Below are 27,080 nucleotides of genomic sequence, written 5' to 3'. Positions count from 1 at the left end.
ACAAAGAGACCAGAGGGTTCAGTTCCCTGATTACACTGAAAACTCAGATCTCTATAGCATTACTGATCCTCATCTTTAATGAAAAATAACAAAAAACCTCTCCCAGTGCCCAGGCCTTGTCTCAAATAAACATTTCCTGCCTTGGCCATCAGTATGTGTTTTGTTGCCATACTGGACATTCTACTGCCATGGCAGTCCTATAGGAGCCATACCCCTCACCAGGCACCCATCCACAATCACAATGAACCACAGGAAGGAAAAACAATGTATTCCTTATGCAGAATTGTGCAACCAGTTTCAGAATCATCAAGGATTAATGAACTGCCCAAAATGCCTCAAACAGTTCTATTCAGTGACCAATCTTCCTTATTAAGCTTGCCAGCTGGGATGCCCAATGGCCCCCTGCACACCCAGAGAACCTGCCTGCCTGTGGAGAAAGTTTTCAATATCAGCCTGTTAGAATGAAGGGCGATCAAAAGGCATAAGAAAAGAGACGATTAGATAATCTTGGTGTCCTATTTCCCTATCAACAAGAGCCCATCATTTCATCAACCACTCCACTTCTAGGGTTACAAAAAGTCACCTTGATCTAGCTTAATATAACTGAGGTTACGCTGAGGAATATGCTAAACAAGAAACACCTACAAGAAACACTCACATTCAACAAACTTTGATGATAAGGCATGTCTTCTCATGTCTCTGCAGCTAAAAAATCCTCCTTACCTTGACATATTTTGAAAACATGGGAATTCAGCCAATCAATTCAGCCTTTAATCCCCACAGCAGTCCATGGTTTAAGCACAATCTTTACAGGCTGGTGGATCAAACAGTACAGAGGGAATTCAGTAAAAGACAAACATTTCCTCCCCTATATCCCCAGAGGTAACAACCACAAAAGTTCCTTGTGTTTCCTTCTAGGGCATTTCTATGCATATATCCTTATTTATATCTTCTTCATATAAACAGAAGCATACTATGCACACTGTTCTTTAGTTTGTCTTTCTGATTTAACAATATACTATGAACATCATTTTTTATCGATATAGGTAGACTTACCTCATTATTCATTGCATGGATCTGTCATTGTTTAAACAGTTCACTAATGGATTTTTTTTGGCTATTACAAATAATTCTTAGTGAACATCCTTGCGTATAGAACTTTGTGCATTATGAATTTGTATATTTGTAAGATAACTTTTAGCAGTGAGTCAGAGTATATGCACTTTTTATATTAAAAGATAATATTAATTACTCCTCCCTAAAAGTTATACTAGTTTACACCAACTGTGTATGAGTATGCCAGTTAGTTACCTCACACCCTCACTAATATTGGTTATACTGATCTCTTTTTAATCTTTGCTGAATGTTATCTTAAGTTTCATATTCTAATCATGAATGATGTTGAACATCTTCCCACATGCATTGGCCAGATTTGTGTCTTTTTTCCTGAATATTTTGTCTGAGTCCTTTATCCATTTTTCAATTGAGTTATTCCTCATCTTACTGATTTGTAAGATTTCTTTAGTATACTCACAAAATTAGCCCTTTGTCATAAACATGACAAAATATAGCAAATATTTTGCTCAGTTTATATTTTTGAAATACATGCATTTTTAATACATGAGAAGTTAATTACAATTTCTTTGTAGTCATATTCATCATTCACTTCTGATAAAATTTCTGGACCATAATTTTTTAGATCAAGTCAAGTTTATTCAGCATGATTTTCACTCTTTATTTAAACCTCTCCCAATAGAATGTATTAACACATCCTCACTTTATCTAAAATGCATCCTCTTGCTTATTCTATGCTTAATTACACCATCCCTCATACTTCAGAACATTTAGAAGAACCTCCTCCAAGGTCAACTTCACTTTTCACTGGCCTGTAATCATCCCATTAACACATGTCAACATCTTCAGGAAAGGCCTTGGGACAAGATCTGAATATCCATCTAAAGTACCATCCTCCAGTGAGTTAGGTAGAGCTGAGCAAGATTGATGGACAACTTCTAAATCTCCAAACCCTGCAACAACACCTTGCTGAGCAATAAATGATGTATTAACAATAATAATATGAAGAGGAGAATGAGGAAGACAGGTAACATTTATTTATCATGACTTTCACCCTCCTTTTTATATGCATTTATCATATTTGATCCTCAAATCAAATATAGTTTAATTATTATCTCTGTGTTAGAGATGAGTAAACTGATTCTTCAGGTTAGGTAACTTGCCTGAAGTCACAGAGTTCATGAGGGTTAAAGCCAGGATATCTATAGTTATGACTGACCCCAGAGCTGAGCTCTTAACCACAACAGTATGCTGACCATTGTGTAGTCTCTACAACAACTCCACCACAAGGCTACCCACACTCTGCTTAACCACGTCAGGCACCAAGATCCATACTTTTCCACTCTGGAAAGACAGCTCTTTAATGGCTGGGAGGTCCTCTGTAGCTAACGAGGTCTTACGCATCCCTATAGCCCAGTGCTTGGCAGGGTGCACGGCACCTAGGAGTCGTTCGATAAATGTTTGTCAAGTCTGAGCAAAGTGCATAACTAAAGGAAATGAACTCCAGAGAATTTGAATTTGCCCAACATTGCACAGCTAAGCAGAAGAACTTGGGAATAAAACAAAGGTTCTGGTTTCCTGGCTCTCCTCCCCTCCCTGCTATATAGTGCTTACTCACAAATTTACAAGCATTATTCTTAAGACTGTGAGGCAGGAAGAAATGATCCTTCCTCTAGCTGCTCAAGTTCTGTCCTTTGGGTCTTAGGGGTATTAAGTAAAGACTGAGGAAGAGATTTCTGGGGGGTAGGGTGGTGGTGGTGGGGTGTGTGTGGATGCTTCCTGGGAAACGAATTCCTTCATTTTCAGATCTCTTGGTTACCGGCATTCTGAAAAGCATAGACTGAAGGGAAGTTCCAGGGCCTCAGGGCTAATTTAGGGCATTGAAAGTGAGTCACATTCTGTTTCCACATGTGAAATCTGGAAAATAGCTCAGAAGACCATTCAAGGAAGATCAAACTATCCAGTGAGCCTGCACTTTTGTGATAAGGTTGAAAGAGTGCAAAGGCATATGATAAACTGGATTCCCCAGTTCTAACTCATTGTGTTGATTTTGGAAGAAAGATTAAATCAGGCAGAAAAATCAAGGACATTTTATGTGGAGCATTTTTTATAAAATAATAATCTAGGCAAGTGTGTGGTACTGTGTAAGCATAAAGTAAATGTCAACTAGATCCTGGAACCTCCACTTATCAGCAAGTTATCAATACTTAAACTCTCTGTGCCTCAGGTTCCTCATCTGTAAAATGAAAGCAATACTACCTTCCTCAAAGAGATGTTAGAATTAAATGGATTAATATATGTAAAATGTCATTATACTATTCAATATATACATTTACTTGTTAGAGATATGCTTTTTTCTTTTCCCTTCAACATTGTTTCTAAGATTCTTCCATGTTGTTATTGCTGCTATATTTCATTTGTGTGTGGGGTTAATATTCTTCTGTGTGAATGTACCACTATTTAATCCATTCTCCTGTCAGTGCACAGAGTTGCCTGCAGTTTTGTCTGGCTCTAACCATTGTCCTGAGGCCCATGAGAAAGAGCTTCACTGGGATGGAACAGCTGGTCCACGGAGTATGTATTTGGCTTTACAAGATAACCCCTCAATGTTTCACAAAGTGATTGTACCATTTACATGCCTATTAGAATATTCTGTCCAACATCTGATATTGTTAGATTTCTTAGTTTTTGCCAGTTTCAAGAATGTGCAATGTTATTTCATTGTAGTTCTAATTTGTATTTCCCTATTAATGAGGATGAGCATCTGTTAATGTATTTCTTAGCCATTTATCTTTTCTCCTTTGTGAGATGTCTATTCACGTCTAATGCCTACTTCTTCTAGTCTGTCTTCTGGGAAGCGGTCACACAAAATCCTTGCTGTTACTACCTTAAGAATAATAGACATTAGTCAGTCTGTTAATCCCATCTACCTTTGATGAGGAGGACAAATAGATAACATGATGGTATCAGAGGTCCTCAGGCCCTACAAGGGTATTTTCTCAAGCATCTCCCGTAAGTGGACAATATCTAGGGAGAGAGGTGAAAAATGTTTGTGTTTTGCTTTGCAGATTTAGGCATGTATTGGCACTTATTAATTTGATTACGTGATTTTTTTTTTTTAGAAGCAGCATCAAGCAGTTTATTTGTAATAATATTGGATTGGCCAAAAAGTTCATTCAGGTTTTTCAAAACCCAAATGAACTTCTTGGCCAATCCAAATAGTAAATATTTATTGAGCGCTTATGCATCAGGTACTATCCTAAGCACTTTACATATATTATCTCAATTAATCTTTACAATAACTTGTGATGGTCATGAGATAAGTACTCTATTATTATTTCCCAATTGAGGAAACAGAAGCCCTGAAAAATTAATGACTTACCTAAGGTGGAATCACTACTAAATGGTAGAAATTGAGGGAGTCTGACTCCCCAGCCCATGTCTTTAACCAATTAGATAACCATAGGTGATAGCAAGTTAGTTGGCAGTACAGCAAAAATAGAGGGAGGGCATGGTGGGTGCCCAGAAGCAATTCTGGGAAATGATGGGCTTTGGGGGTTTGTGCTGGGTAGGGAAGGAAGTGAAGGTAGGAATGCAACAGAAAGCATTGAAGAAAGATCAAGAACAGAAATTACTAAGAAGTCAGGAAGTTGCTGGGACAGGTGCTTTCAGAGGTGTGAAGAGTCACTAAAGTTTAGGTTTTCAGGGCATCTGGGTAAATGTCAAGCTAGGATTTTGCCACAGGAATGAGTTGTGCTAAAGAGGAATGGAGGCAAAGGGCACTGGAATCCCTTTGTGTGATTGAGAAGCTATGAATCACGGATGCTGAGGTTGTCTGAGATAACGCAGGAGTCTGGCGGCATTTGTGGGCCAGGTCCTGAAGCTCTCTGTGAATCTGGGGGAGTGACCAAGAAGCTGGTGCACGATGTGATTATGCTTCATGCTATAGCATGATACTCGAAAGGGCGCAGAGGGTGGGGAGTTGCATACAGGTGGGAATGGGATCACCTGGACTGGCAGTTAGAAGCTAGAGAACGCCAACACTGCTTCCAAATCTCTCTTAGCATGTTGGAAGGTGGGGAGAAAAAGTAGTTTTTGTTTGTCGATGCTCAAGGGAAGTGATATCCTTGGGGGAATGCCAGGTTTCAGTTAAGGCAAGAAGGTGAAGGTATGGTTCTGTGAGGAAGCTGAAGATACAGATTAGGGTGCTTACAAATAAACTGTGGCTTTTAAAGTGGAAAGAGATTCAAAGGTCAGAGATGGAAAAACGTTAGGGGAAAAAGAAGCATAAAGACGCTTTGGGTATCAGTTAAGAAAACTAAAAAAAATTTTTAACAAGAAAAAGAATGAATGGTGAAGATGAGATTTATTGGCCTTGAGATTATGAAAAAATACAGGTGTGAATTTGACAAGAAAATTTACATTAACTTCAAGATGATGGGGGTGGGCTGATTTACATGGTAGCTGTTTTCTGTTGATTTGAGGGAGAAAAGAAGTGCCTCTGGTCTGGTTCTACTAAAGGTCTGGATCCCTCTATCATCCACCAACTAAATGATCGTGAGTAGGCTGATTCATCTTCCTATGTCTCATTTTCTCCATTTCTACAATAGGGGTAATAGAATCTACTTCTCTGATTTGTTATGAGAATCAAATTAACTTACATATATGAAAGTGCCTTAGAAAATTGCAAAATGCCAGACAAAGGTAAGGTGTTAGTCACATCAAACTTTGTTTATGCTGAATTCTTTATCAGAAATGCGAAGTCTAAGTGTAATCTTATTTCTGATAAAAGTAGAAATTACTTTCAATGCTTTCAGGAAAGTATTATGAAAAAAAGCAGAAGTGTCTGCATTATACTCTGTAGGTAAGTAAACAAAATAACTTACCAGGGAAACAGCAGGAATAGGAAAGTTGCTATAAGGAGATGGGAATTTTTTTTCTTTTATCATTCTCTCCATTACAAATAATTTACACAGTTTCCACTTCAGAACAACACATCAGGACTTCCCTTAAAGTACTTCAGCAAAGCTCAAACAGTCACAAGTCAGGACTCTGGGCCACTTGCCAGTATTTCTTCCAAGAGAGCTCTAAATAAGGCAGTTTAATAATCGGAAACTGGAAATTTCCCTCCTTTCCCACACACAAGCACTCCTTCCTCCCCTTCTTTTGCCTGTTAGACATTTCACTCACTCCAACAGATGGAGGCCAAAATTATGCAGTACTTAGTACCAAGCAACAGCCACTCTAGCCTTAAGTATTTCCTTTTATACTGTTTTTCTTAAGGAGAGGGAAGTGTGTCCACGGTTTTTTTTCACCTTCAGAAAAATCTAAAATTCTTGAGACACTAGTGATACAGCACAAAGTTACTCCTATTTACTAAATATAAGCCAGAGAAGGTTTTTGTATTTGTGTTCAGGAAATTTCTATTTAGGATGTGGAAAAGGGGTGTTACTGACGAGATGATACTTTATGAGATTAAGACAAACTCACCAACACACTTTCCTAACCTCACTGCAAAATGGACTAAATACTGCGCTGTATCAGACATATGGTTGTAGTAGCTCCACTGTCTGTCTCTCCCCAAAACACCAAGAAATCTGCCTAAAAATGCTTCATGGATCTTGACATCAGGGTTGAACAACTCAAAAATTTATGGATGAGATTATTTATGAAATAGAGAATGATTAAAGGAAATGAAGTTTATTTGGAATTCTGAATTTTAAAAATCTGTTAAAATGTTTTCCTTACGACAAAAGTACTATATTTTCATTGTTGAAGACGTAAAATATACAGAAAAACCAAAAAAAAGAAAAACATCAAGACATAATTTACCCATCCAGAGATCACAATGCAAATATATTTGGTATGTATTCTTTCAGGTATCTTTCTTACAAATTCATATGTATATATTTTTTTCTTTTTTTTCACATATGTATATTTAATAAACATGACTCATACTAGACGTATCTGAACACATGTACACGTCAAAGTACCATGATTTAAGAGCACAGGTTCCCATTAGACTGCTTGGGTTGGGGTCTCTGCTCTGTCACTGACTAATGGGATGATATTGGGCTGCATGAGATCACCAAAGGAGTGAGTATAGCTAAAGAGAAGAGTAGTATCAAATTGTATATGTTAAATATGTACAGCTTTTTATGTGTGAGTAGGAGGGAGAGAGAGAAGGAGGGACAGAAAAACCTAGGACCAAAGCCCATTAGTGATGAGAGAGGTTTGGAAGAAGTGGAAGCAGCCAAGGAGACTGGAGAAGGAACAACCAATCAAGTAGGAGGAAATCTGAAAGTGTGGTGTGCTGGAAAACAAGAGGGAAAAAATGTTTTATCAAGAGGAAGATAATAATCAACTTTTGCTGAAAAGATGAGCACTGAGGAGAGACAATTAGATTTGGTGACATGGGGGTCATTGGTCAACTTGACAGCATAGTTTGGATGGGATGATAGCAGTGAAAGCTTGATGGGAGACAGTGTGAGAGGAGAGGGGGAGAGGGATTCGGAAGAGTATAGTCAACTTTTGGGGGGGAGTTTGGTTGCAAAGGAGAGCAGAGAAATGGATCAGTAAGCGATGTGGAAAGCACAGACAAATGAAGGCTTGTTTTCGTATGGTATGATGTTCAGAGTTGGCTCTTAATAAATGTTTGCTACTGATAACAGTAATGTGACTTACATTCATATTGTATATTATTTTCAATATTGGTTATTTTTATTGAAGTGTAGTTAATTTACAAGGTGTTGGTTTCAAGTGTGCAGCAGAGTGTTTCAGATTATATATATATATATATATATATATATATGTATCTCAGGGAAAGATAAAAAACTTAGCCCATGTCTTCACAGATGGTAAGTTGTACAGCTGTCTAACTCCAGAGCCTGCTCTGAAGCAGGGTTGCTACTGGCCCATACAGTGCCCTTTTGAAATTAGAAAACAGCACTCCATTTCACAAATAAAATTTAAAATTAGTTTACTGTCACACAACGCAAATTGCTATTCCTCAGGGGAGCTATCCAGAACCCCACCTGGTAGCAGCTCTGTCTGTGCACACACAGTGCCTATATTTTTGCCTGTTCCCACACCAGGACATATACTCCAGACAATTTTAAATACTTTGTTTTGCTCCTCCCACTTCCATGGTAAGGAACTATATCAAGTCCAAGGTTTGGGAATGGGAAGCAAGTTTTTGAAAGTAACAGGTAAGTGAGCGAAGCAATCGCAGGTATCACCAGGGACATCGTCAGGACAGGTGCGCCTCCCCCTATGTCCATAGCAGCACTATTCACAACAGCCAAGACACGGAAACAACCTAAATGTTCATTGACAGATGAATGAATAAAGAAGATATGGTATATATATACAATAGAATACTACTCAGCCATAAAAAAGAATGAAATAATGACATTTGCAGCAACATGGATGCAACTAGAGATGATCATACTAAGTAATTCAGAAAGAGAAAGACAAATACTATATGATATCACTTATATGTGGAATCTAAAATTTGACACAAAGAACTTATCTACAAAACAGGAACAGACTTACAGACAGAGAGAACAGACTTGCGGTTGCCAAGTGGGGGAGGGGTGGATTGGGAGTTCTGGATTAGCAGATGCAAACTATTATAAAGAGAATGGATAAACAAGGTCCTACTGTATAGCACAGGAAACTATATTCAATTTCCTGTGACAAACTATAATGGAAAAGAATATGAAAAAGAATGTACATACATGCATAACTGCATCGCTGTGCAGCAGAAATTAACACAACATTGTAAATCAACTATACTTCAATAAAATAAGTTTAAAAAACAAAAATGCTTCATTTCAGGAAGATTCATAGAAAGGGCTTTTTGACAAGTACAAGTTTCTGATAACTTTCAAATCATACCGCTGAACTGGGTAAACCAGATGGCTCTATAAAACTATTAATTACATGAGATTGAGTAAACTGATGGATATGGTTATAATTTTTCGGTCTCACCTGAGATATTACTGGCTTTTATTCTGTGTTCTCCAGATACAAGGAAACCCTTCCCCTCAAGCTAATTATGATTTATAGCAGTTTGGTAAATTACACCCCTAAGTAGAATTGAAACATTTATATTTTCTCTCTACCTGAACCCTCCAGAAACTGGAAACTCAGAGGTTCCCAGAAACTTTATCCAATAAATAAGGAAGGCCACCTCCAAACAAATGCAAGAGTTTCAAGGTATTTTGGGGGGAACCTCAAAAAGGGAGGAATTCATCCAAATCTGTTAGGCAAAATCTGTGATAATCCCTTGGCATGTCTTTCCTGGCCCTGAGAGGCCTTTTAAAAGTTTAGTCTGAGACTCCTAAGAGTCCAAGCACCTGAGTTGGTAACACACGGTTTTTACCTGAGTGGCAGAAAACTCAAGGAGGAAAACTAGTTAGAAGGATATCGCAGTGATCCAGGTGAGGCATAATGAGCCACTGGCAGTAAAGTTCCGGAATATTTCAGACTATAAACTACAGGATTCCGCATTACCTGTGTATGAAGAATGAGATAAAGCGCGCTGTTTTGATCTAGCTGGTGCTGTTAACAACAACAACAATTAAAGACAGATGGGAAATTCAGTTTCACATTTTGAGCTTAGCACCTAAAATTATCATGGCTGAAAATGCGTACACAAAGGATCAACTATGATCTTGTTGAAAACAAAGTTCTAGATATTTTGTTCTTTCTCTTAAAACCTACGAATTCGTAAGCTTAAAAAATTAAACTTTAAAAACTTTTTTTTAAGACATCGTTATACACTCTTGGGGCACCTTACATTACAGGATTCAGGGAAACGACGTTCAGTACAGTCAACAGGTTTCATTCCGCCCCGAGGACACGGCGCTCCCGTGACGTCACCGCGACGTGGGGCGCGAGCCTGCGTTTTGGCGGAAGTCCTGCGTAGTTACCAACGAGACGCAGAGGGAGGGGCAACTGCCGCGGCCGACCACTCTTCCGTGTAGCGTCCTCGCACGTCCCCTAGTGGCAGCCGGCGTGCAAGCGAGCCTCTGACTTTGAGGCTCCGCAGCTAGTCAGTCGCCTTGGGTCTGGCGTGGCCCGGGATCAGCGAGCGTGCCCAAGTCCCTGTCCGCCCCAACGCCAGGCGAGGGGCGACGCCTCGAGGTAAAATCTAGGAGGTGCGGGAGGCTAACTCTGCGTAGGCCCTGTTGAGAATCCTGAGGCTCTCGACGGCGCAGGAGCGGAGGCGATGGCGGAGGAGCAGGAATGTGATTTCAAGAAGTCATGTGCCGACTCTGAGGCAGCGGCGGCTGCAGAACCTCTGGGATCCCCTTCGGAGACCACCGCCGTCGCCGCAGAGTCGCCGGAGCTCGAGAACTACAGTAGCAAGTGCGTGTTCTGCCGGATTGCGGCGCAGCAGGATCCCAGCACTGAACTCCTGTACTGTGAGGTTGGCGGTGACGCGCGACCGGGCACCCGATCGCTCCTGGGGGCTCCGCGAGGGGACCTCGCTGATGTGGATCGGGTGGGGAGGGTCCTGATAAATGGGGCTGGGGGAGGCTGGGTGTCCTAGTGTTAATAACAGACTTGCTTCTCTAGGCGCAGGGAGTGTCAAGCCACCTCTTTGCTATTCTAAGGGGAGAAAATGTAGTGGTAAAGTCTCTCTGCAGCTGCCGAGGTACTTTGTGGACAATAGCATGTATGGCCTCTGATTTTATTAAAGGGACCCCCCTCCCCCCGCCTTTCTAGACACTGCTTTTACATTCCACACTCTTAATACTGGTACTGAAGAGAAACCAGTAGAAAATAGATAATGGTAATTGTGAAAACCTGTTTGTTAGATTGACTGAAAATAGGCTGGCAGGAGTGGGTCCGAGGTCAAACTATTACTTAATAGATTCTGATTTCCACTAAAGGGTCCAGTTCCTTAGAAGTGTTATCAGTTACGATATGTGGACATTTTCAGAGCATTAAGACTTTGTCCAGATATTTTAAAACAGATGATCTGGTAGGCACTTTCTTCCACCAGCTCGACTTGCCTTTAAAGAAACATACTTTTTTTTTTTTTTTTTTTTTTTTTTTGCAGTACGCGGGCCTCTCACTGCTGTGGCCTCTCCCGTTGCGGAGCACAGGCTCCGGACGCGCAGGCCCAGCAGCCATGGCCTACGGGCCCAGCCGCTCCGCGGCACGCGGGATCCTCCCGGACCAGGGCACGAGCCCGTGTCCCTTGCATCGGCAGGCCGACCCCCAACCACTGCGCCACCAGGGAAGCCCAAGAAACATCTTTTGAAAGAATCAGCTCCAAAGATCCTGGGCTTCTTTGTGGTTTTTTGTAGTAATCATTCATTCATTTGTTAAAAGTAAGTTGACTTCCTTCTAAGCACTGTTGGAGATTCATTGGTGAGCAAGGTAAAGGATAGTCCCTGTCTGGATTTTATAATCTAAAGGGACAGAAGAGGCAGCTGATAACAGTGCCTTGTTGTATGATGAGATGGTTTTACCACCTGCAGTATTTTGCAGGGCTCGTGCGAGGAGCACCTGGCCCAGATTTGAAGGGATAGGGAAGGCTTTCCAGAGGAAGTGAGACACGAAAAAGTAAGTAGGCATTGGTCAGGTGAGGAGGAGAGAAGACGCCCCTGGTAAAGAGCACCTTCAGAGGTTTGGTTTCTGCCACAGGAGAACAGAAATTCAGTCTAACTGGAGCATGGAGTTTGAGGGGATGAGTGGTGAAAGGTGAAGCTAGGGAGGTAGACAAGGGGCCAAGTTATTAAGGCTACTGTAATTCATGTTAAGGAGTTTTGGCTTTATTTGAAGAGTGAAGGGAAGCTCTACAGTGTTTAATGCTACTGTTAATGCTGGGTTGGAAGAAAGGGGTTGAGAAGTTACATGAAAGGGTTTGATCTTTGAAAGATTATCTGACACCATTGTGGAGAATGATTTAGAGAGGACCAGCCTGGAGGCATGGAGATCAGTTATGAGGCTGTTGAAGTAATCCAGCCTGATGGCCTGAAATAAGATGTAGTAGTGGGAATGAAAAAAAGCCAATCAATTTAAGGATATTTAGGAGTCTGACACTGCACAGATGTGCATCTCTAGCTCAGATTATAGAAACTGTCAGCTTACAGATGGAAATTGAAAAGAGGGAAATTAATGAGATCACCTAGGAAGTATATATAGAGTAAGAAGTGAAGGGGCCCCTACAAGAGAGAGGCAGAGGAAGAGGACCTGAAAGGAGGAGAGAGAAACAGAGGGAAAACTAGGAAAGCTAAGGGAAGGGAGTATGTTAGGAAGATAGGAATTGGCAGCAACATCAGCCTTCGATAGGAATTGGCAGCAACATCAGCCTTCCCTAATCCTTGAATCTGGGTTAGGTGACTCTCCAATATGCCTGCAGAGAGGGCAACTTAGATCAGAACTGGTTTTGTCCCCAGAGTGATGGTCATTGACCTTGAGGAGAGCAACTGCACTGCAGTGGTGAGGCAGAAGGCAGATTGTAGTTGATAAGAACCTGAAGGATAAAAAATTGAAGATAGCAAATACAGACGACTTTTGAAGGAAGTTTGGCAGTCTTGGGGAGAAGGGAAAAGGTAAGGTAACTACAGGAGGAGATGGAGTTAAGAGAAAGCTTTTTAAAACAGTGAAGACTTTGGTACGTTTAAATCCCGATGGGAAGGTGCCAATGGAGAGAGGTTTAAAATGGCCCACGGTGGTAGAGCTTTGTCCCTGAGAAAGAGAAACTCAGTCACTCATCCATTACTCAGTATTTGAATGAGTGCCTTCTGTGTGTCAGGCACTTGGAGGCATTAGGATATAGCAGTAAATAAAATGTGCAACAATCCCTGTCCTCATGGAGCTTACTCACAGGAAATAGTAAGCAACATAATACGTAAAATATAGAGAATGGATATATATATCAAAATATTGATACATAGTTCATTAGATGGGAATGAAAAAAGAGAAAAGGGATGCAAATTTTAAATTTTTAGTCAGGAAAAGCTGCACTAAGAAGGTGGCATTTGAATGAAGCCCTGAAGGAGGTGAAGGAGGAAAGTATATGGTTTACTCTATATATAAAGTACAGCTATGCCATATAGGACATGAGCGATACACAATATATTTGTGATATTAACATATCATGGGAGGGCAATTAGGAAAAAGTCTAAAAATGTTCCTTAGGAGGGTGATAATGAGAAAAGTTTAAGAAACGCTGTTATAATCAAACAATGGCCATAATTCCAACTTTAAGAAAGTCATCCATTTCTTTTTTTCAAATAAATTTATTTATTTATTTTTGGCTGAGTTGGGTCTTTGTTGCTGCGCGTGGGCTTTTCTGTAGTTGTGGCAAGCGGGGGCTACTCTTCATTGTGGTGCGTGGGCTTCTCATTGCCGTGGCTTCTCTTGTTGTGGAGCACGGGCGCTAGGCGCACGGGCTTCAGTAGTTGTGGCTCGCGGGCTCTAGAGTGCAGGCTCAGTAGTTGGGGCACACGGGCTTAGTTGTTCCACAGCATGTGGGATCTTCCCGGGCCAGGGCTCGAACCCGTGTCCCCTGCATTGGCAGGCGGATTCTTAACCACTGCGCCACCAGGGAAGCCTGAAGGTCATCCATTTCTGAGGAAAAGTATATGAAAACCCTAATGACACACCGTTTTTTTAAGGGGTAGATAAGGGAATATGGGTAGTTTTATCTTTCTGTTTAAGCAACTGTCATTTACTGAACAGATTTTGCAGGCTTACTATTGATATGTGTTACTCACTTGGAGGTCAAAGATGAACATGGCATGTCCTACACTTGAGAAGCTTGCCTATGATCTGAATTGACATGAAAAATTCTCTTTTAGTGGGTATCACTAGGTATAGGTAGTCAAAATTCTGTATTTTAAAGTCACTTGAAATTATCTTTTCTCTGTGTAATTATGCTACCAACATGACAAATAGTTAGGTTCACTCATTTCTGTTTGTTTTCCATTGTTAAGGACTACTTTTTTTTTTTTGAGTCCAAAAATGTATGGTAAATATTCACATGCTTTTAAAATCAAAATTGTAAAGCAAAGTACATTTGAAGTCTAGTGTCCATTCTCTTGTTATCTCTACCCTGTTCCTCTTTCCCCGTAACAAACCTTTAAAAAATATTTTTGGTTTATCTTTCCTTTGTGAGTAGATATGTATGCGTGTGTTTATATTTATACTCTGCCTTCTTACACAAAAGATAGCTTAACCTTGTTCCATGCTTTTTCTTTTTTACCTTTGGAATTTATTCCAGAAATGATTTCATAAGTGTATAAAGATCTTCCTCATTCCTTTTTATAACTACACAATACTCCACTGTATGGATTTACTGTAATTTATTCAGCCAGTCTTAGTTGAATTTTATGGACAGTTGGGTTATTTTCAGTCTTTTGCTATCATAAATCATGCTGCAAAGAATAGCTTTGTACAAATATTATTTCATATTTTTTGCCTCTTTATCTGTGGAATGGGAGGACAGTCTTTCTTTTATTTATTTATTTATTATTATTTTTTTAATTTATTTATTTTATTTTATTTACTTTTGGCTGTGTTGGGTCTTTGTTGCTGTGCGTGGGCTTTCTCTAGTTGCGTTGAGCAGAGGCTACTCTTTGTTGCGGTGCACAGGCTTCTCATTGCGGTGGCTTCTCTTGTTGCGGAGCACAAGCTCTAGATGCGCGGGCTTCAGTTGTTGTAGCTCGCGGGCTCAGTAGATGTGGCGCATGGGCTTAGTTGCTCCACGGCATGTGGGATCTTCCCGGACCAGGGCTCGAACCCATGTCCCCTGCATTGGCAGGTGGATTCTTAACCACTGCGCCACCAGAGAAGCCCTATTTATTTTTTTTAATGAGTGATCTTTGGATAGCTTTCCTGTACGGGTTTGTAGTGGCTTTTTTTTTTTTAAGAAGATGTTGGGGGTAGGAGTTTATTAAGTAATTAATTTATTTTTGCTGTGTTGGGTCTTCGTTGCTGTGCGAGGGGTTTCTCTAGTTGTGACAAGCGGGGGCCACTCTTCATCGCAGTGCGTGGGCCTCTCACTGTCGCAGCCTCTCTTGTTGCGGAGCACAGGCTCCATACGCGCAGGCTCAGTAGTTGTGGCTCACAGGCCCAGTTGCTCCGCGGCATGTGGGATCTTCCCAGACCAGGGCTCGAACCTGTGTCCCCTGCATTAGCAGGCAGATTCTCAACCACTGTGCCACCAGGGAAGCCCCAGTCTTTCTTTTAAATGAAGAGTCTAAATACTGGCTAGATCAGTAGTAGCAATGAGAGACATCAGAGAGTCAGTTTCAGTATTTTAGAAAGCTTAATGGAAATCTAATTCAATCATTGATTGCATAGGCTAAATAAAACGTCATCACTTTGCTTTTGACAGGAATTTTATCTGCTGGTGATAATGACAGTTATGTCAATTGGTAGGTTTCTTTAATTAACGAGAATTGGGAAAATAAAATATTCACACATGACATTTAGTAAACAGAACCTTTCAAAATAGGGTTTTGGGAGATGAAGACAGAACTGGGCATTTGGTTCATTCTTATGGCTGAGTCATGTATGACAGCAGATTTTTAAGAGCTTCTTTAATGTTTTTCTCCTGTTATCCTTTAGACTAGCATTTTGTAGTTCCATGAATCTAAAGAAGTGTTACTCCTGCTTTGAGGTAGAATTCAGCCATATTATCTCAAAATAATTCTAATCGGGATGTATTCTGTACCAGAAAGAATTACCTCTGGATTTTTAAAAGTTAATGCCATAATTGAGGGGGAAATAAAGACATATAAAATTGTTGTGTTATGAATCAGTCTGGGAAGTACAATTTTGTTGTACTAGATTTGACCCCCGATACTAGTTGTTTCTCAGCTGGAAGCATTAAGTAAATAATGGAAAACTTTAAACATTCAAAAACATTGCTGTCTTATCCCTTTTGATCTTATCCCTTTCTAAAACATTCCATGGATATGTATATTTAAAGTTACTACTAGACGGGAAAACCATAATAAAAATGGAAATAATTGTCATGCTTGTTATTTTAGGGTTAGGGTTAGCTCTTGGGGTTCCCCAAGTCAACCAACTTTCTGGGACTATACACACACATGTGTGTGTGTATATATAACACACATATACATATATATACACATGTATACATATTTACGTAAATTTACACACACACACACACACACACACACACACACACACCCCCGACCTGGTCTGAGTCTCTGTCCCTGAATTGCAGGAAACCCATCACTTTCCCCAGTATATCAGAATATTTCCTCTTGGCGCTGGGGGGAGTATGCTGCATACATTATCCCTAGTCACCTCTCATGATTTTCTGTTTCTACTAAATTTTCTATCTTATCCTCAAACCTTTGTCTTGCATCAGCCGAAGAGAGTAACAGATTCTTTTCCTTTCATTTTCCTGATACACTAACGCAAAGCAACAGCTGCTATAGATTTTTCCTCAAAGTTTGGGGGCAATAGGATTCTCATATTCTTTAAACACAGCATAAATCCGTTTCTGTAGGCAGGCACCTCAATTCATTTCTTGTTTGTGTACTTTCCTCATAGCTCATGCTACATTCAGTTGATCACTGTTTACTTCAAGGTCTTAAAAGTTACAATTTCTCCCCCTCTCTATTCTCATCTTATAGGCAGGTTACACTCAATATCTGGAAAAATAATGGAGATTTTTGTGTGTCTGTGCCTCCACATTTTGGCAGCTCTTGGTTGAAAGTATGTAAATGAGGACAGCAGCAAAATCAATATTTAAGCAATATTTTAATAGAGTGATATTGTGGACATTTTATAGAAGCCTTGAGATAGGAGAGGGACACATAATACTGTATTTTTGCTGCCCTCCATTTCAGTCATGACTCTGCTGGGGGCTAAAGTAGACAAAAAGTCCCATTCACTGAATTGTGGTCTCACTGCAGGTCAATTTGTCAGTCACCTGAAGCTTAGATGAGCAGTATGGATACTGATAAGGAAGTTCGTGTTACAGGATGTACAATTGCCTTTCATCATTATTCTCACTGAAATCAAGATTATTGGCATGGATATGAGGGCCTTGTTCCAACTGAATTTTAGTTCTTGGAATGGAAAACTAATGAGCAACAGTGCATTCTGGGAAACTATGCTTATTGATACTGATTTTATTTAATTTTGACTAATTTTTTAATATAAGATATTGAATAAGGTTATTTAGGGAATATAGATTTTTCTTTTGAAAAAACTTGAAACTCAAATGTTAATAGGTTGAAAGACTCCCTTTTTTGTTTCCTTTTCTTTTTTCCTTACATTAATGTGTGGAGTATAGAAACCAGAAAACTGATACCATACATGTAATGGACTGGACACATAACTTAGTACAGTATACTAGAGTTTGTTTCAGCATTTCAGAGTCTTTTTAATGCTATAAAGTGGCAAGTAAACATAAAGAAAAAGTATTTATAATTATTGTAAAAATGTTTAAAAATGTAACCCCTGGATATATAGATGCTAGATGATGTTATAAATGAAGAAAATGGCACTTTGGAAAAAAAGTAAATGTAAAAAAGAATTTATCAATCTTGCTATGATCCTGTGGTAGAACCTTTAAAAGTACATATTAGGAGTAGAAAAACCTTAGGGTAGAGATGGAGAAATATATAATGAAATTAAAAAGAACTCTGGGATTATGGTAATGAAGTTTTAATGAACTTCATTCATAATTGTTTTCCGGAAATTGATTTTATATAAGTCTTTTTCTTCTCTGGAATAAATCTCATGAAGGAAGCTAAAGCATCTCATGAAGGAATCTCATGAAGGAAGCATCTCATGAAGGAAGCTAAAGCTTGTCTTTATGGACATAATGCATAATCACAAAACTGCCCAATGGAGATTAGTTGTAACATAAGCACCACTTCCCTATCAGACTGAGATTTATGTATGATGTTTAAGACATGCCAGAACAGCATTAGGAAATTCTTTTTAAAAATTCACTAACAAATGATATTTTCCTTTAGAATGAAGACCTAGTTTGCTTCAAAGATATCAAGCCAGCAGCACCTCATCATTATCTTGTGGTGCCAAAGATGCATATTGGAAACTGCAGATATCTAAAGAAAGATCAGATAGAACTGGGTAAGTTGATGGCAGTATTCTTCATGGTTATATCATCGTGAACTGGCATCAGTGATGGCAGTGACAATTGAAAAGAAACAGTTTAGCCAGGTATTGTGATAAAGGAGCATTATGGCTTTTTGAAACTTGCATTATGAAAAATTTCAAATATGTACAAAAATAAAGAAAATAGTATAATCTCCATGTATTTATCACCCAACTTCAACATTTATTAACTCATGGCCAATTTCTTTACATATATTAACCTTCTCCCACAGTGGATTTTAAGCAAATCTCAGACGCCATGTTATTTAATTTTTTAAATCTCTAAAAGATAATGCCTCTTTATGCTTTTTAAATGATGGCTTTCTTGATTCTGAAAGTGAAAGATAATATGAAAACTTATAAACAAATAGAATGGATAAAGAAGATGTGGTACATATATACAATGGACTATTACTCAGCCATAAAAAGGAACGGAATTGTGCCATTTGCAGAGACGTGGATGGACCTAGAGACTGTCATACAGAGTGAAGTAAGTCAGAAAGAGAAAAACAAATAGCGTATAATATCACTTATATGTGGAATCTAGAAAAATCATACAGATGAACTTATTTGCAAAACAAAAATAGAGATGCACACATAGAGAACAAACGTATGGATACCAAGGGGGCAATGGGGAGGTGGAATGAGTTGGGAGATTAGGATTGATATATATACACTACTATGTATAAAATTGATAACTAATGAGAACCTACTGTATATCACAGGGAACTCTACTTAGTGCTCTGTGGTAACCTAAATGGGAAGGAAATCCATAAAAGAGGGAATATATGTATACATATAGCTGATTCACTTTGCTGTACAGCAGAAACTAACATAACATTGTAAAGCAACTATACTCCAATAAAAATTAATTTTAAAAAAGTTATAAACAAATAAGTTATAGTATGGCATATGAGTACATATTACCTGAGAGTGAGACCATATTGGTACCTGCCTTGTAGTTTCCTGCCTGGTAATTTCCTGTATAGATGAAGTAGGACCAAAGTTTAATTATGAGATTTTAGTGCTGAACTTTTAGCCTCTGAAAAAGAGATTCTGAAATCTTGTCTCTTACAGGATTATCCTGTATTTTCCTATACATGATTTCTGTGACTTGTCAGCTACGGTTTACTAAGACATTGCTAAGTTTACTTCAAACCTGCTTCAATAGCCATTGTCATCAGGGTCTGGGATGTTTGGTCAATACTTTAAGGTAGCTGGCAAGATAGATAAGTTGGGCCAGATTTTTGAAGGTGACTAAGAAATCTCTTTGATGAAAACCTCGATATGTGGTTTATTAGTGTTTAGACTACTGAATTACCAGTTTTTAAACTGTTTTTTCGAGATATTGTGAAATTCCTTAGTCATCTTCAGTTCTATCAGTATGTTTCATGCTCCTTCCAACAGACAGAGGCCAATATACGTGCAGTATTTAGTACTAGGCAACAGCCACCAGCCTTAAGTATTTCCTTTTATACTGTTTTTCTTAAGGAGGGAGAAATGTGTTTATGCTTGCTTTTCTTTTTCTAGTATTTCTTTTCTTGTTAAAAGTTTTTATAACAGTTGCAAATCAAATGTTACTAATTTTGAAGCACCGTGGTGGGTGTTTGGGATTTCATTATATGTACTGTTTTTACTGATTTTGTGTATATTTGAATATTTCCATAATAAAACTTTAAAAGTCCTTGAAATTAATATTTTTATACAGTCTATAAAGTTGGAAAAATAATAAGCATATGGAAGAACTTAATAATACTATCAAGCACTGTGACTATAATTGACATTAATAGAACTTCACCTAACTATAGAATATACATTTTGTTATGAGCACATGTTCACCAAGATAGTCCATATTCTGGACAATAAAATAAGTCTCAATACATTTCAGATGATCAAAATCTTATAAAATACATTGTCTGATGACAATGGAATTAAAATAAATAATAATATCTAGAATAGCACTAAATATTTTTAAGTTAAAACACTTTTAAGTAACTTCTAAATAAATAGGTAAAAAAGACTATTTTGAACTGATTGGTAATAAAAATACAACATAACAAAATTTGTAGAATGTAGCTGAAGAAGTGCCTAGAGGGAAATTTATAGCTTTAAGTGCTTACATTAGAAAAGGAGGTACAAAACCAATGACCTAAGTTTCCAGTTTAAGATGCTGCAAAGAGGCAAGCAAATCAGATCAAAATAAAGTATAAAGAAGGAAATAGTAGAGTAGATATCAATGAAATAGGAAAGAGACAATAGGTTTTGCTTCATGTATTTTGGATCTGATTTTAAGTGAATATGTAATTATGATTGTCATGTCTTCTCAATGATCCATTTTTATCATTGTAAAATGTTCCTTTTTATGTCTGGAAATACTTCTTGTGTCTTTTTTTTTTTTTTTTTTTGTGGTACGCGGGCTTCTCACTGTTGTGGCCTCTCCCATTGCGGAGCACAGGCTCCGGACGCGCAGGCTCAGTGGCCATGGCTCACGGGCCCAGCCGCTCCGCGGCATGTGGGATCTTTCCAGACCTGGGCACGAACCCGTGTCCCCTGCATCGGCAGGCAGACTCTCAACCACTGCACCACCAGGGAAGCCCTTGGGAGTATATTTAAAAGAAAACAAGATACAGTCTGGCTCGAAGTAACATGAGCTTTTTTTTTGACCTTGTGGTACTGGCCTTGTCATGGAAGCCTTCCCACTCAAGCCTGACTTAGAGAGGTAAACTGTTAGCAATGATTTTATAAGCCTCATTATAACAACTGCCCTCTGCAGATTCTCTCACTTCTTCTCTTTTCAAATGCTTGATTACACCATTCAGAAACAAAAGAGATCTAAAGTTTGGCATTGTGCTTTGAAGATCCTGGGTTACCAAAATTTTTTTAATGGGGAAGCATATTCCCACCTGAAGGCCATGAAACATTGAGACAATAAAGATGCTAAGGCAAATAAGAGTTTGGAAGCCAAAACAAAACATTTAGCTAGTCATGGCTGGGCCAACATAAAGGGATGTCATATTCCTAATTTGAGTTCAAAGACAAATTCAAAGTTTTCTTGTCCTCTTAACTCAAACAGTTTTTGTTTAATTACTTGGTTTCCTTATGATTAGAATTAGACCTCAGTAGGATCAGATGTCCTAAACAGTCACTTGATAATATCCCTCAACAGCTGTTCAAAGTCAGCTTATGTGTGACAGTTTGTGATGGGTTGAACCTTCATTTCAGTTGTTGATAAGCAAATTTCTTCGTAACTTAGAGCTACTGGATGAGTCTTTAAATGTGTATCCATTTGATACGACTTTTTACTAGGACCCTAAAATTTCGGGTTAATAACTAGGTAGTGAACTTAATGTCTCCTATAGTGTAATGTAGTTTCTTTACTGTTTTGTAGTTGAGAACATGGTAACTGTTGGAAAAACCATTCTTGAAAGGAATAATTTCACTGACTTCAAAAATACGAGGTATGTATACTTCCAGATAGAAACCAATATATGCAGTTGGTTTTTCTGAAATGTTATTTCCTCAGGAAAACGAAAGTAGAGATGGCAGAATTCATGGTTTAAATGCAGTTTTCCTGAAAGTGAACATATTGTTCATTGGTAAATTTAATAAACAAAACTTTTTTTCACATCTCAACATCGTCTAATAATCACCACATTTAGTTTTGGACAGACAAGTATATTGAAGCAGTGGGTAGGTAAAATTAGTTGCTTAGTCCTCTTTGTTCAATATGTGCATTCCTATAAAATTGTAAGTAAATTGAATTTCCTTAGAAAAAATTTATTTTATATGATTTAAAAATACATTATTACCCTTCCAGCATGAAAGTAACTTGAATTTGTTGAACTGCACTCTGACATTAACCAAAGTTTGAGTAAAAGCATACAATATTCAATTTGGTAACTGTTTTAATTAATCTATTTATTTTTTCTTTTTAAAAGATTTCGATTTTGCCTTGTATGATCAAAGTAGTACCAAGGCAAGTATAGTGATTACTTTGACACCTCTGAACTGGAATTCAGAGGCCTGAATTCTAATGCTATCAGTGTTACTTGCTTCTACTGTAGTTGTACTGGCTGTGTTACTTTAGACAAGTCGTTTAAACTCTCCAAGATAATACCTGCAGTGCCTACTTGTAGGCTAAAATGAGATTGAATGTGTGAAAATCCTGTGAAAACTATTATGAACTATATCCAAGGGTGATAATGACAAGGAACAGATGGTATTTGAGACCCTTTGGTCAAAACCAACACGTTCCCTTCCCAGTCATAGAAGTGCTCATTAGAAGAATGAACACTGGACTGGTTGTCAAGAGCCCTGAGTTTCAATTCTAGCTCTACCACTGCCTAACTTTGTGACCTTGAGAAGTCTCTTCAACTTTCTAGATCTTGGTTTCCCCATCTTTAAAATCTTTAAAATGAAAAGGTTGAGTGAACCCTTGAGTTACTTCTTGCTTTTAGATTACTTGATTCCATTATATGACTCCTGTTTCATAGAGGGAAAACCTAGTCTCCTTTTCTGGGTGGTGGTAGAGGCTTTTCAATATGTTACGGATCTGATTCCACAGTCTGTCCTGTCCTGCTGCATTATAGCACCTCTCCTTGCCTTCTTCCCACGTTCCCAGTCATTTTTAGTCTTTTTTAAAAATTGAGACTTACTTCTAGTTTGAACAGGCAAATATTTCTAGGCTTGAATTATTGTTACAGGTGTGCCTTGCTCCACTTACAAAGTAGACTTCCAAAACTGTGTGTAAATGGATTTTTAAGAGGTTAAATCATATTAAAAAATTTTTTTACCAAAGGAATTCTCTTGTAAATATTTTATAAAGCAAATAGTTATGAATAGTTATCATCTAACTTATTTTTAGTATTCAAGAAACTTAAGTGATGATAAAGTTTTTTTAGTGAGGGTAAGGAAATGACCACTTTATTAAAGGAGAAAGTGCGCCATCTACTGGCTATGTCTTGGGAAAAGGAATCCTACTTCTACTTCAGCGTTCAGTAATTTTAAGATTCACTGCAGAGACATCTTTTAGGAGAATTAAAGCTTAATATGATAAGAACTGAAGTAATAAGACATAATGCCAGCTCAGAGTTCATAAGGGTTATACAGAGGCATAATATTCTGTGAAAACCTTTCTCAATGAAGAGTTTATCTTATTGTGAACTTCAACATGAAGATGAACTGTGTGAATACTCTCAAGTTCATAAAGAAAAACAGTGAAAGAGATGTTTGAGTGGTAATCTGTCTACCTTAGGTAACTTGTTTTGGATATATTTAATATTTATGTGTTTTAACCTGAAAATATAGTTTTAAACTGTTGTAGAACTAATTTGTCAATTATCTCTTACCTTGCTGTTTCAGAATGGGTTTCCATGTGCCACCATTCTGTTCCATTTCCCATTTGCACCTTCATGTTCTGGCACCAGCCGATCAGCTTAGCTTCTTATCAAAATTGGTTTATAGAGTGAATTCCTATTGGTTTATCACAGTAAGTGTTATTGTTATGCTAGCAGCATACAAAAATATTTAAAATATTTGTCCTTTTTGTTGTAGTTTTTCTTTTCTTGGCAACAGTGGGCACTTATAGACTTGATCATCTGTTTTAACATTCTATTTGCACATATCTAAAATAATATTTTTAATTTGGGGTACTTTTCCAAGGTCATCAAATCTGTAGGAAGAGATACTATGGCAAAGTCTCTCAATTGTAAGCAGAGGATATGATATAGAAGTTCATGGCATTAATAGTTCAGAATTCTGAATTGTGGCTCTATTAGTTACTTGAGTGACCATGTGCAAGTTACTTAAACTTTTTAAGGCCCAAGTTTTTTTATCTACTACTGACGTATAGGTAATAGTGCCTACATCTAGGGTTGATAAGAAGATTGATGAAATAATTAACATGTAAAGCACTTAAAACTGTACATTGCAGATAATGAGGGCTCAGTAAATGTTATCTGCTGCCTCTGTCATCATCAACCTCATTGCAGAAATTGATGCAAGTAGTAGCATCAGCTACTAGATCTGAAGTTGAAGCTTTGAGCCTAAAAAAATTGCAGAATTTTGCTTTACTAGGGCAAAAGTAGAATAGAATTCAACTGATTATTGGCTTGTAACCTGACAGTCAAGCTTTAGTTATTAAATGACTCTGTCCTTCCAGGGCCACTTGACTAGTAATATATGTTTCTTATTTTATGTGTCCATGATGATAAGGTGACCTATAGTTGCTATATCTGAAAAACCATCAAATTGCAAATTAAGTAATTACCATTAGTTAATGCAGATTATTATTATAGTCATAGTACAAAAGAAATGAAAAAGTAGTTGATTTCTAGAAACTTCATATTTCAAACTTATTATCTCTCTCCTCAACTTGTTGTCCATATATTTAAGGTATGTGGTGTATATATTTGAAATTAAAAAGTGGGACATTTTGTAGGAAGCTGGTGTGGTCTCTTAAAAAAATCAGTATGATAAAAAACAGATATTTTTTTCTTATTTGTATTTCTAAGTTTCTACACTACCTATGCTTTTATAGTAAAAAATAATTAGAAATACATTTTTATACTTTTTAAACTGTATTTCCTTACATGATTTTTTAGTTGGGAAAAAAATTAATGAACAAAGTTATGAGATCTATTAATGGTTCGTCCTGGGAATCTGAACTCTTCTTAAATCTAGGTATTTAAGTATATATTATGAGACTGAAAAAATCAAGATAAAGATATTAACGTTTATTCTGAAATCTTACATAATTTTTCAGATATATGATGATTGAGAAAAGTATCTGAAATGATGTAACTAGAAGGCTTTAGTTTACTTTTTATTCTTTTTGTTTTCCTTATTTTTTTAGAGCAGTTTTAGGTTCACAGCAAAATTGAATGGAAAGTACACAGAGTTCCCGTATACCCTCTGTCCCCACATACTCGCAGTCTTCCCCACTGTCGACATCCTACACCACAGTGATACATTCGTTATAATCCATGAAACTACATTGACATGTTATTATCACTCGAAGTCCATAGTTTACATTAGGGTTCATTCTTGGTGTTGTACATTCTGTGGGTTTGGATGAATGTATAATGACATATATCCACAATTGTAGAATCATGCAGAATAGTTTAACTGCCCTGAAAATCCTCTGTGCTCTGACTATTCATTTCTCCCTCCCCCTTAATCCCTGGTAACCACTGATCTTTTTAATGTCTCCAGTTTTGCCTTTTCCAGAATATCATGTAATTAGAATCATATTGTATGTAGCCTTTTCAGATTGGCTTCTTTCACTTAGTTAAATGCATTTCAGGTTCTTCCATGTCTTTAGTATTATATTTATTTTCCTTACTGAAACTATCTAACAAAAAGGCAACGTGGATAAAAATCTGCCTATTTATATATAGTATAGAATAAACACCTTTACTGTAGTTTGAAAACTGTTATGTTGAGAGTTTTTTGTAAGATATTTTTAGGAACAGAATATGTAGTATCCAGTTCTTCTGCTGTGGCTTATTATAATAGGGGTGCCAGTAGAATTATTTCATGTAGGCTATGATAACTAGAATAAAAAAATATGTTATTTTTCCATTACAGGCTGATTATTTGATTGACAAACTAAGAACATGAAAATGTCAACAGTGGAAGATTTTCCTAATTTTAGCTCAACATAAACTAATATTCTGGTCTCTTTGAAGTCTAATTACAATTGGGTTTTACGTGAAGCTATTACTGGGTAGTTTTAAATTGTTTCTTAATGTTTGTTTCCTGAAATCTGTGATATAGTTATATGAATATTTTGTCATTGACTTTGTTTTAGTGGTTCCTTGTCTAAGGTATAAGATACTATAGATAAAATCCCATCAAAACAACTTCTGTTAATCAAGAAGGGCTCTGTATTTTTTTTAAAGTTCAAACATTTTAATTTCTCAATAGTCAATTATAATAGTGATTTATTTATGAAGAATAAACTGGTATAACAATTACTTTGTTGGAGCCTTTATTATATGAAGGAGAAAGAGAAATTATTTCTTGATTGTTCTGTAATTTTACACACAAAATTTCAAAATAAACAGTACCGTACTACACAGTGATCTCTGATCTTATTGATGGAAAGAACTGTATATGTGTCACTTTTTACTCAGGTTTCAGATGCTGGCTTTCACTTCTTGAATCCTAGCATCTTTGTAACAAATTGATCCTGAAGCTATGTAATATATATAAAATAATTTCACTGTAACAGTGGGTTTGCTATAACAATCAATTTGGCTATCCAAGAGAATTCATTGTAATGAAATTTTACCTGTAAGAACGTAAATTGGGAAGAAACATAAGTGGTTACATTAATCTATTAAAACTGGCAGAAACTGTTGCTCTATGGCTTATTTATTATACCAAAGGAAAATTAGAATTAAAAAGTGGTTAGACCTGTCTTTTATCATGAAAAAGTCCTGATTTGAAAGTAGAGATAGATTGGATGAGAAAATTAATTTTAATAGCAACATTAATATATTGATAAATCATTTCATGAGACATATTTCTTTAGGAATTGTCTTTTGGTGCTAATCTACTAACAATAGTGAATGTGAATGAAAAATAAGTACTGAAAGCTAATCTTACATTGTGCCAGTGTATAACGGTACCTTATACATGAATATACATGAACATAAGGATTAAAGTATTGATCTTAGGAACAGGCTGAGAAGAGTAGTGGTTTTTTTTTAACCTTCTTTTTTGGGGGATGATATTAAACATAGTTTTAAGTAATGAAATACTTAGTTACAGCCTCTGGAATCAATATTGTTTAGTTCATTTGTTCATTAATTCATTCAAAAAACATTTAGTGGGCTTCCCTGGCGGCACAGTGGTTAAGAATCCACCTGCCA

At 37.4% G+C, this 27,080-nt stretch overlaps 1 protein-coding gene and 1 long non-coding RNA gene across 8 annotated transcripts in view; one reads left to right on the top strand and one right to left on the bottom strand.

Moving 5' to 3' along the window:
• LOC132530361 (uncharacterized) overlaps window positions 1-9,972 on the bottom strand; it is a 74,221-nt gene extending 64,249 nt beyond the window's left edge. The window contains exons 1-2 of one of the 2 annotated variants that reach the window (XR_009543776.1): window positions 9,878-9,945; window positions 9,461-9,591 (exon numbers count right to left, since the gene is read on the bottom strand). This is a non-coding gene — a long non-coding RNA (uncharacterized LOC132530361). Of the gene's footprint in view, window positions 1-9,460; window positions 9,592-9,877 lie in introns of both variants that reach the window. The other variant, XR_009543775.1, reaches the window with a different exon arrangement.
• A 258-nt stretch (window positions 9,973-10,230) lies between these two features.
• HINT3 (histidine triad nucleotide binding protein 3) lies at window positions 10,231-26,177 on the top strand. Of its 6 annotated transcripts, XR_009543854.1 has the most exons (7): window positions 10,231-10,449; window positions 16,710-16,791; window positions 18,063-18,180; window positions 18,543-18,694; window positions 21,593-21,662; window positions 22,143-22,180; window positions 23,566-23,666. XR_009543854.1 is itself a non-coding variant. In XM_060168017.1 (6 exons), exons 1-6 carry the CDS (start codon window positions 10,310-10,312, stop codon window positions 25,822-25,824), a joined length of 570 nt encoding a protein of 189 aa, XP_060024000.1. In that variant the 5' UTR covers window positions 10,231-10,309; the 3' UTR covers window positions 25,825-26,177. The 6 variants fall into 6 exon arrangements, 2 of the variants coding, with proteins under 2 accessions (XP_060024000.1, XP_060024001.1); XR_009543856.1 differs by lacking the exon at window positions 22,143-22,180 and having other exon boundaries at window positions 18,576-18,694; window positions 23,566-23,691; XR_009543853.1 differs by lacking the exon at window positions 22,143-22,180 and having other exon boundaries at window positions 23,566-23,691.
• Window positions 26,178-27,080: the final 903 nt, after the last annotated feature.

The sequence above is a fragment of the Lagenorhynchus albirostris genome, chromosome 12 (genome assembly GCF_949774975.1).
Source record: "Lagenorhynchus albirostris chromosome 12, mLagAlb1.1, whole genome shotgun sequence".
Taxonomy (NCBI): domain Eukaryota; kingdom Metazoa; phylum Chordata; class Mammalia; order Artiodactyla; family Delphinidae; genus Lagenorhynchus; species Lagenorhynchus albirostris.
The sequence above is the reverse complement of the archived record's forward strand: the minus strand, read 5'-3'. Positions and strand labels throughout refer to the sequence as shown.

Excerpts from the sequence above, each read along its gene's own strand:
- HINT3 (XM_060168017.1), top strand. The coding sequence starts at position 10,310 with ATGGCGGAGGAGCAGGAATGTGATTTCAAGAAGTCATGTGCCGACTCT. Across the intron at positions 10,450-16,709 it reads CTCGAGAACTACAGTAGCAA|GCAGGTTACACTCAATATCT; the intron begins GTGCGTGTTCTG and ends CTCATCTTATAG. Across the intron at positions 16,792-18,062 it reads TTGGCAGCTCTTGGTTGAAA|AATGAAGACCTAGTTTGCTT; the intron begins GTATGTAAATGA and ends ATTTTCCTTTAG.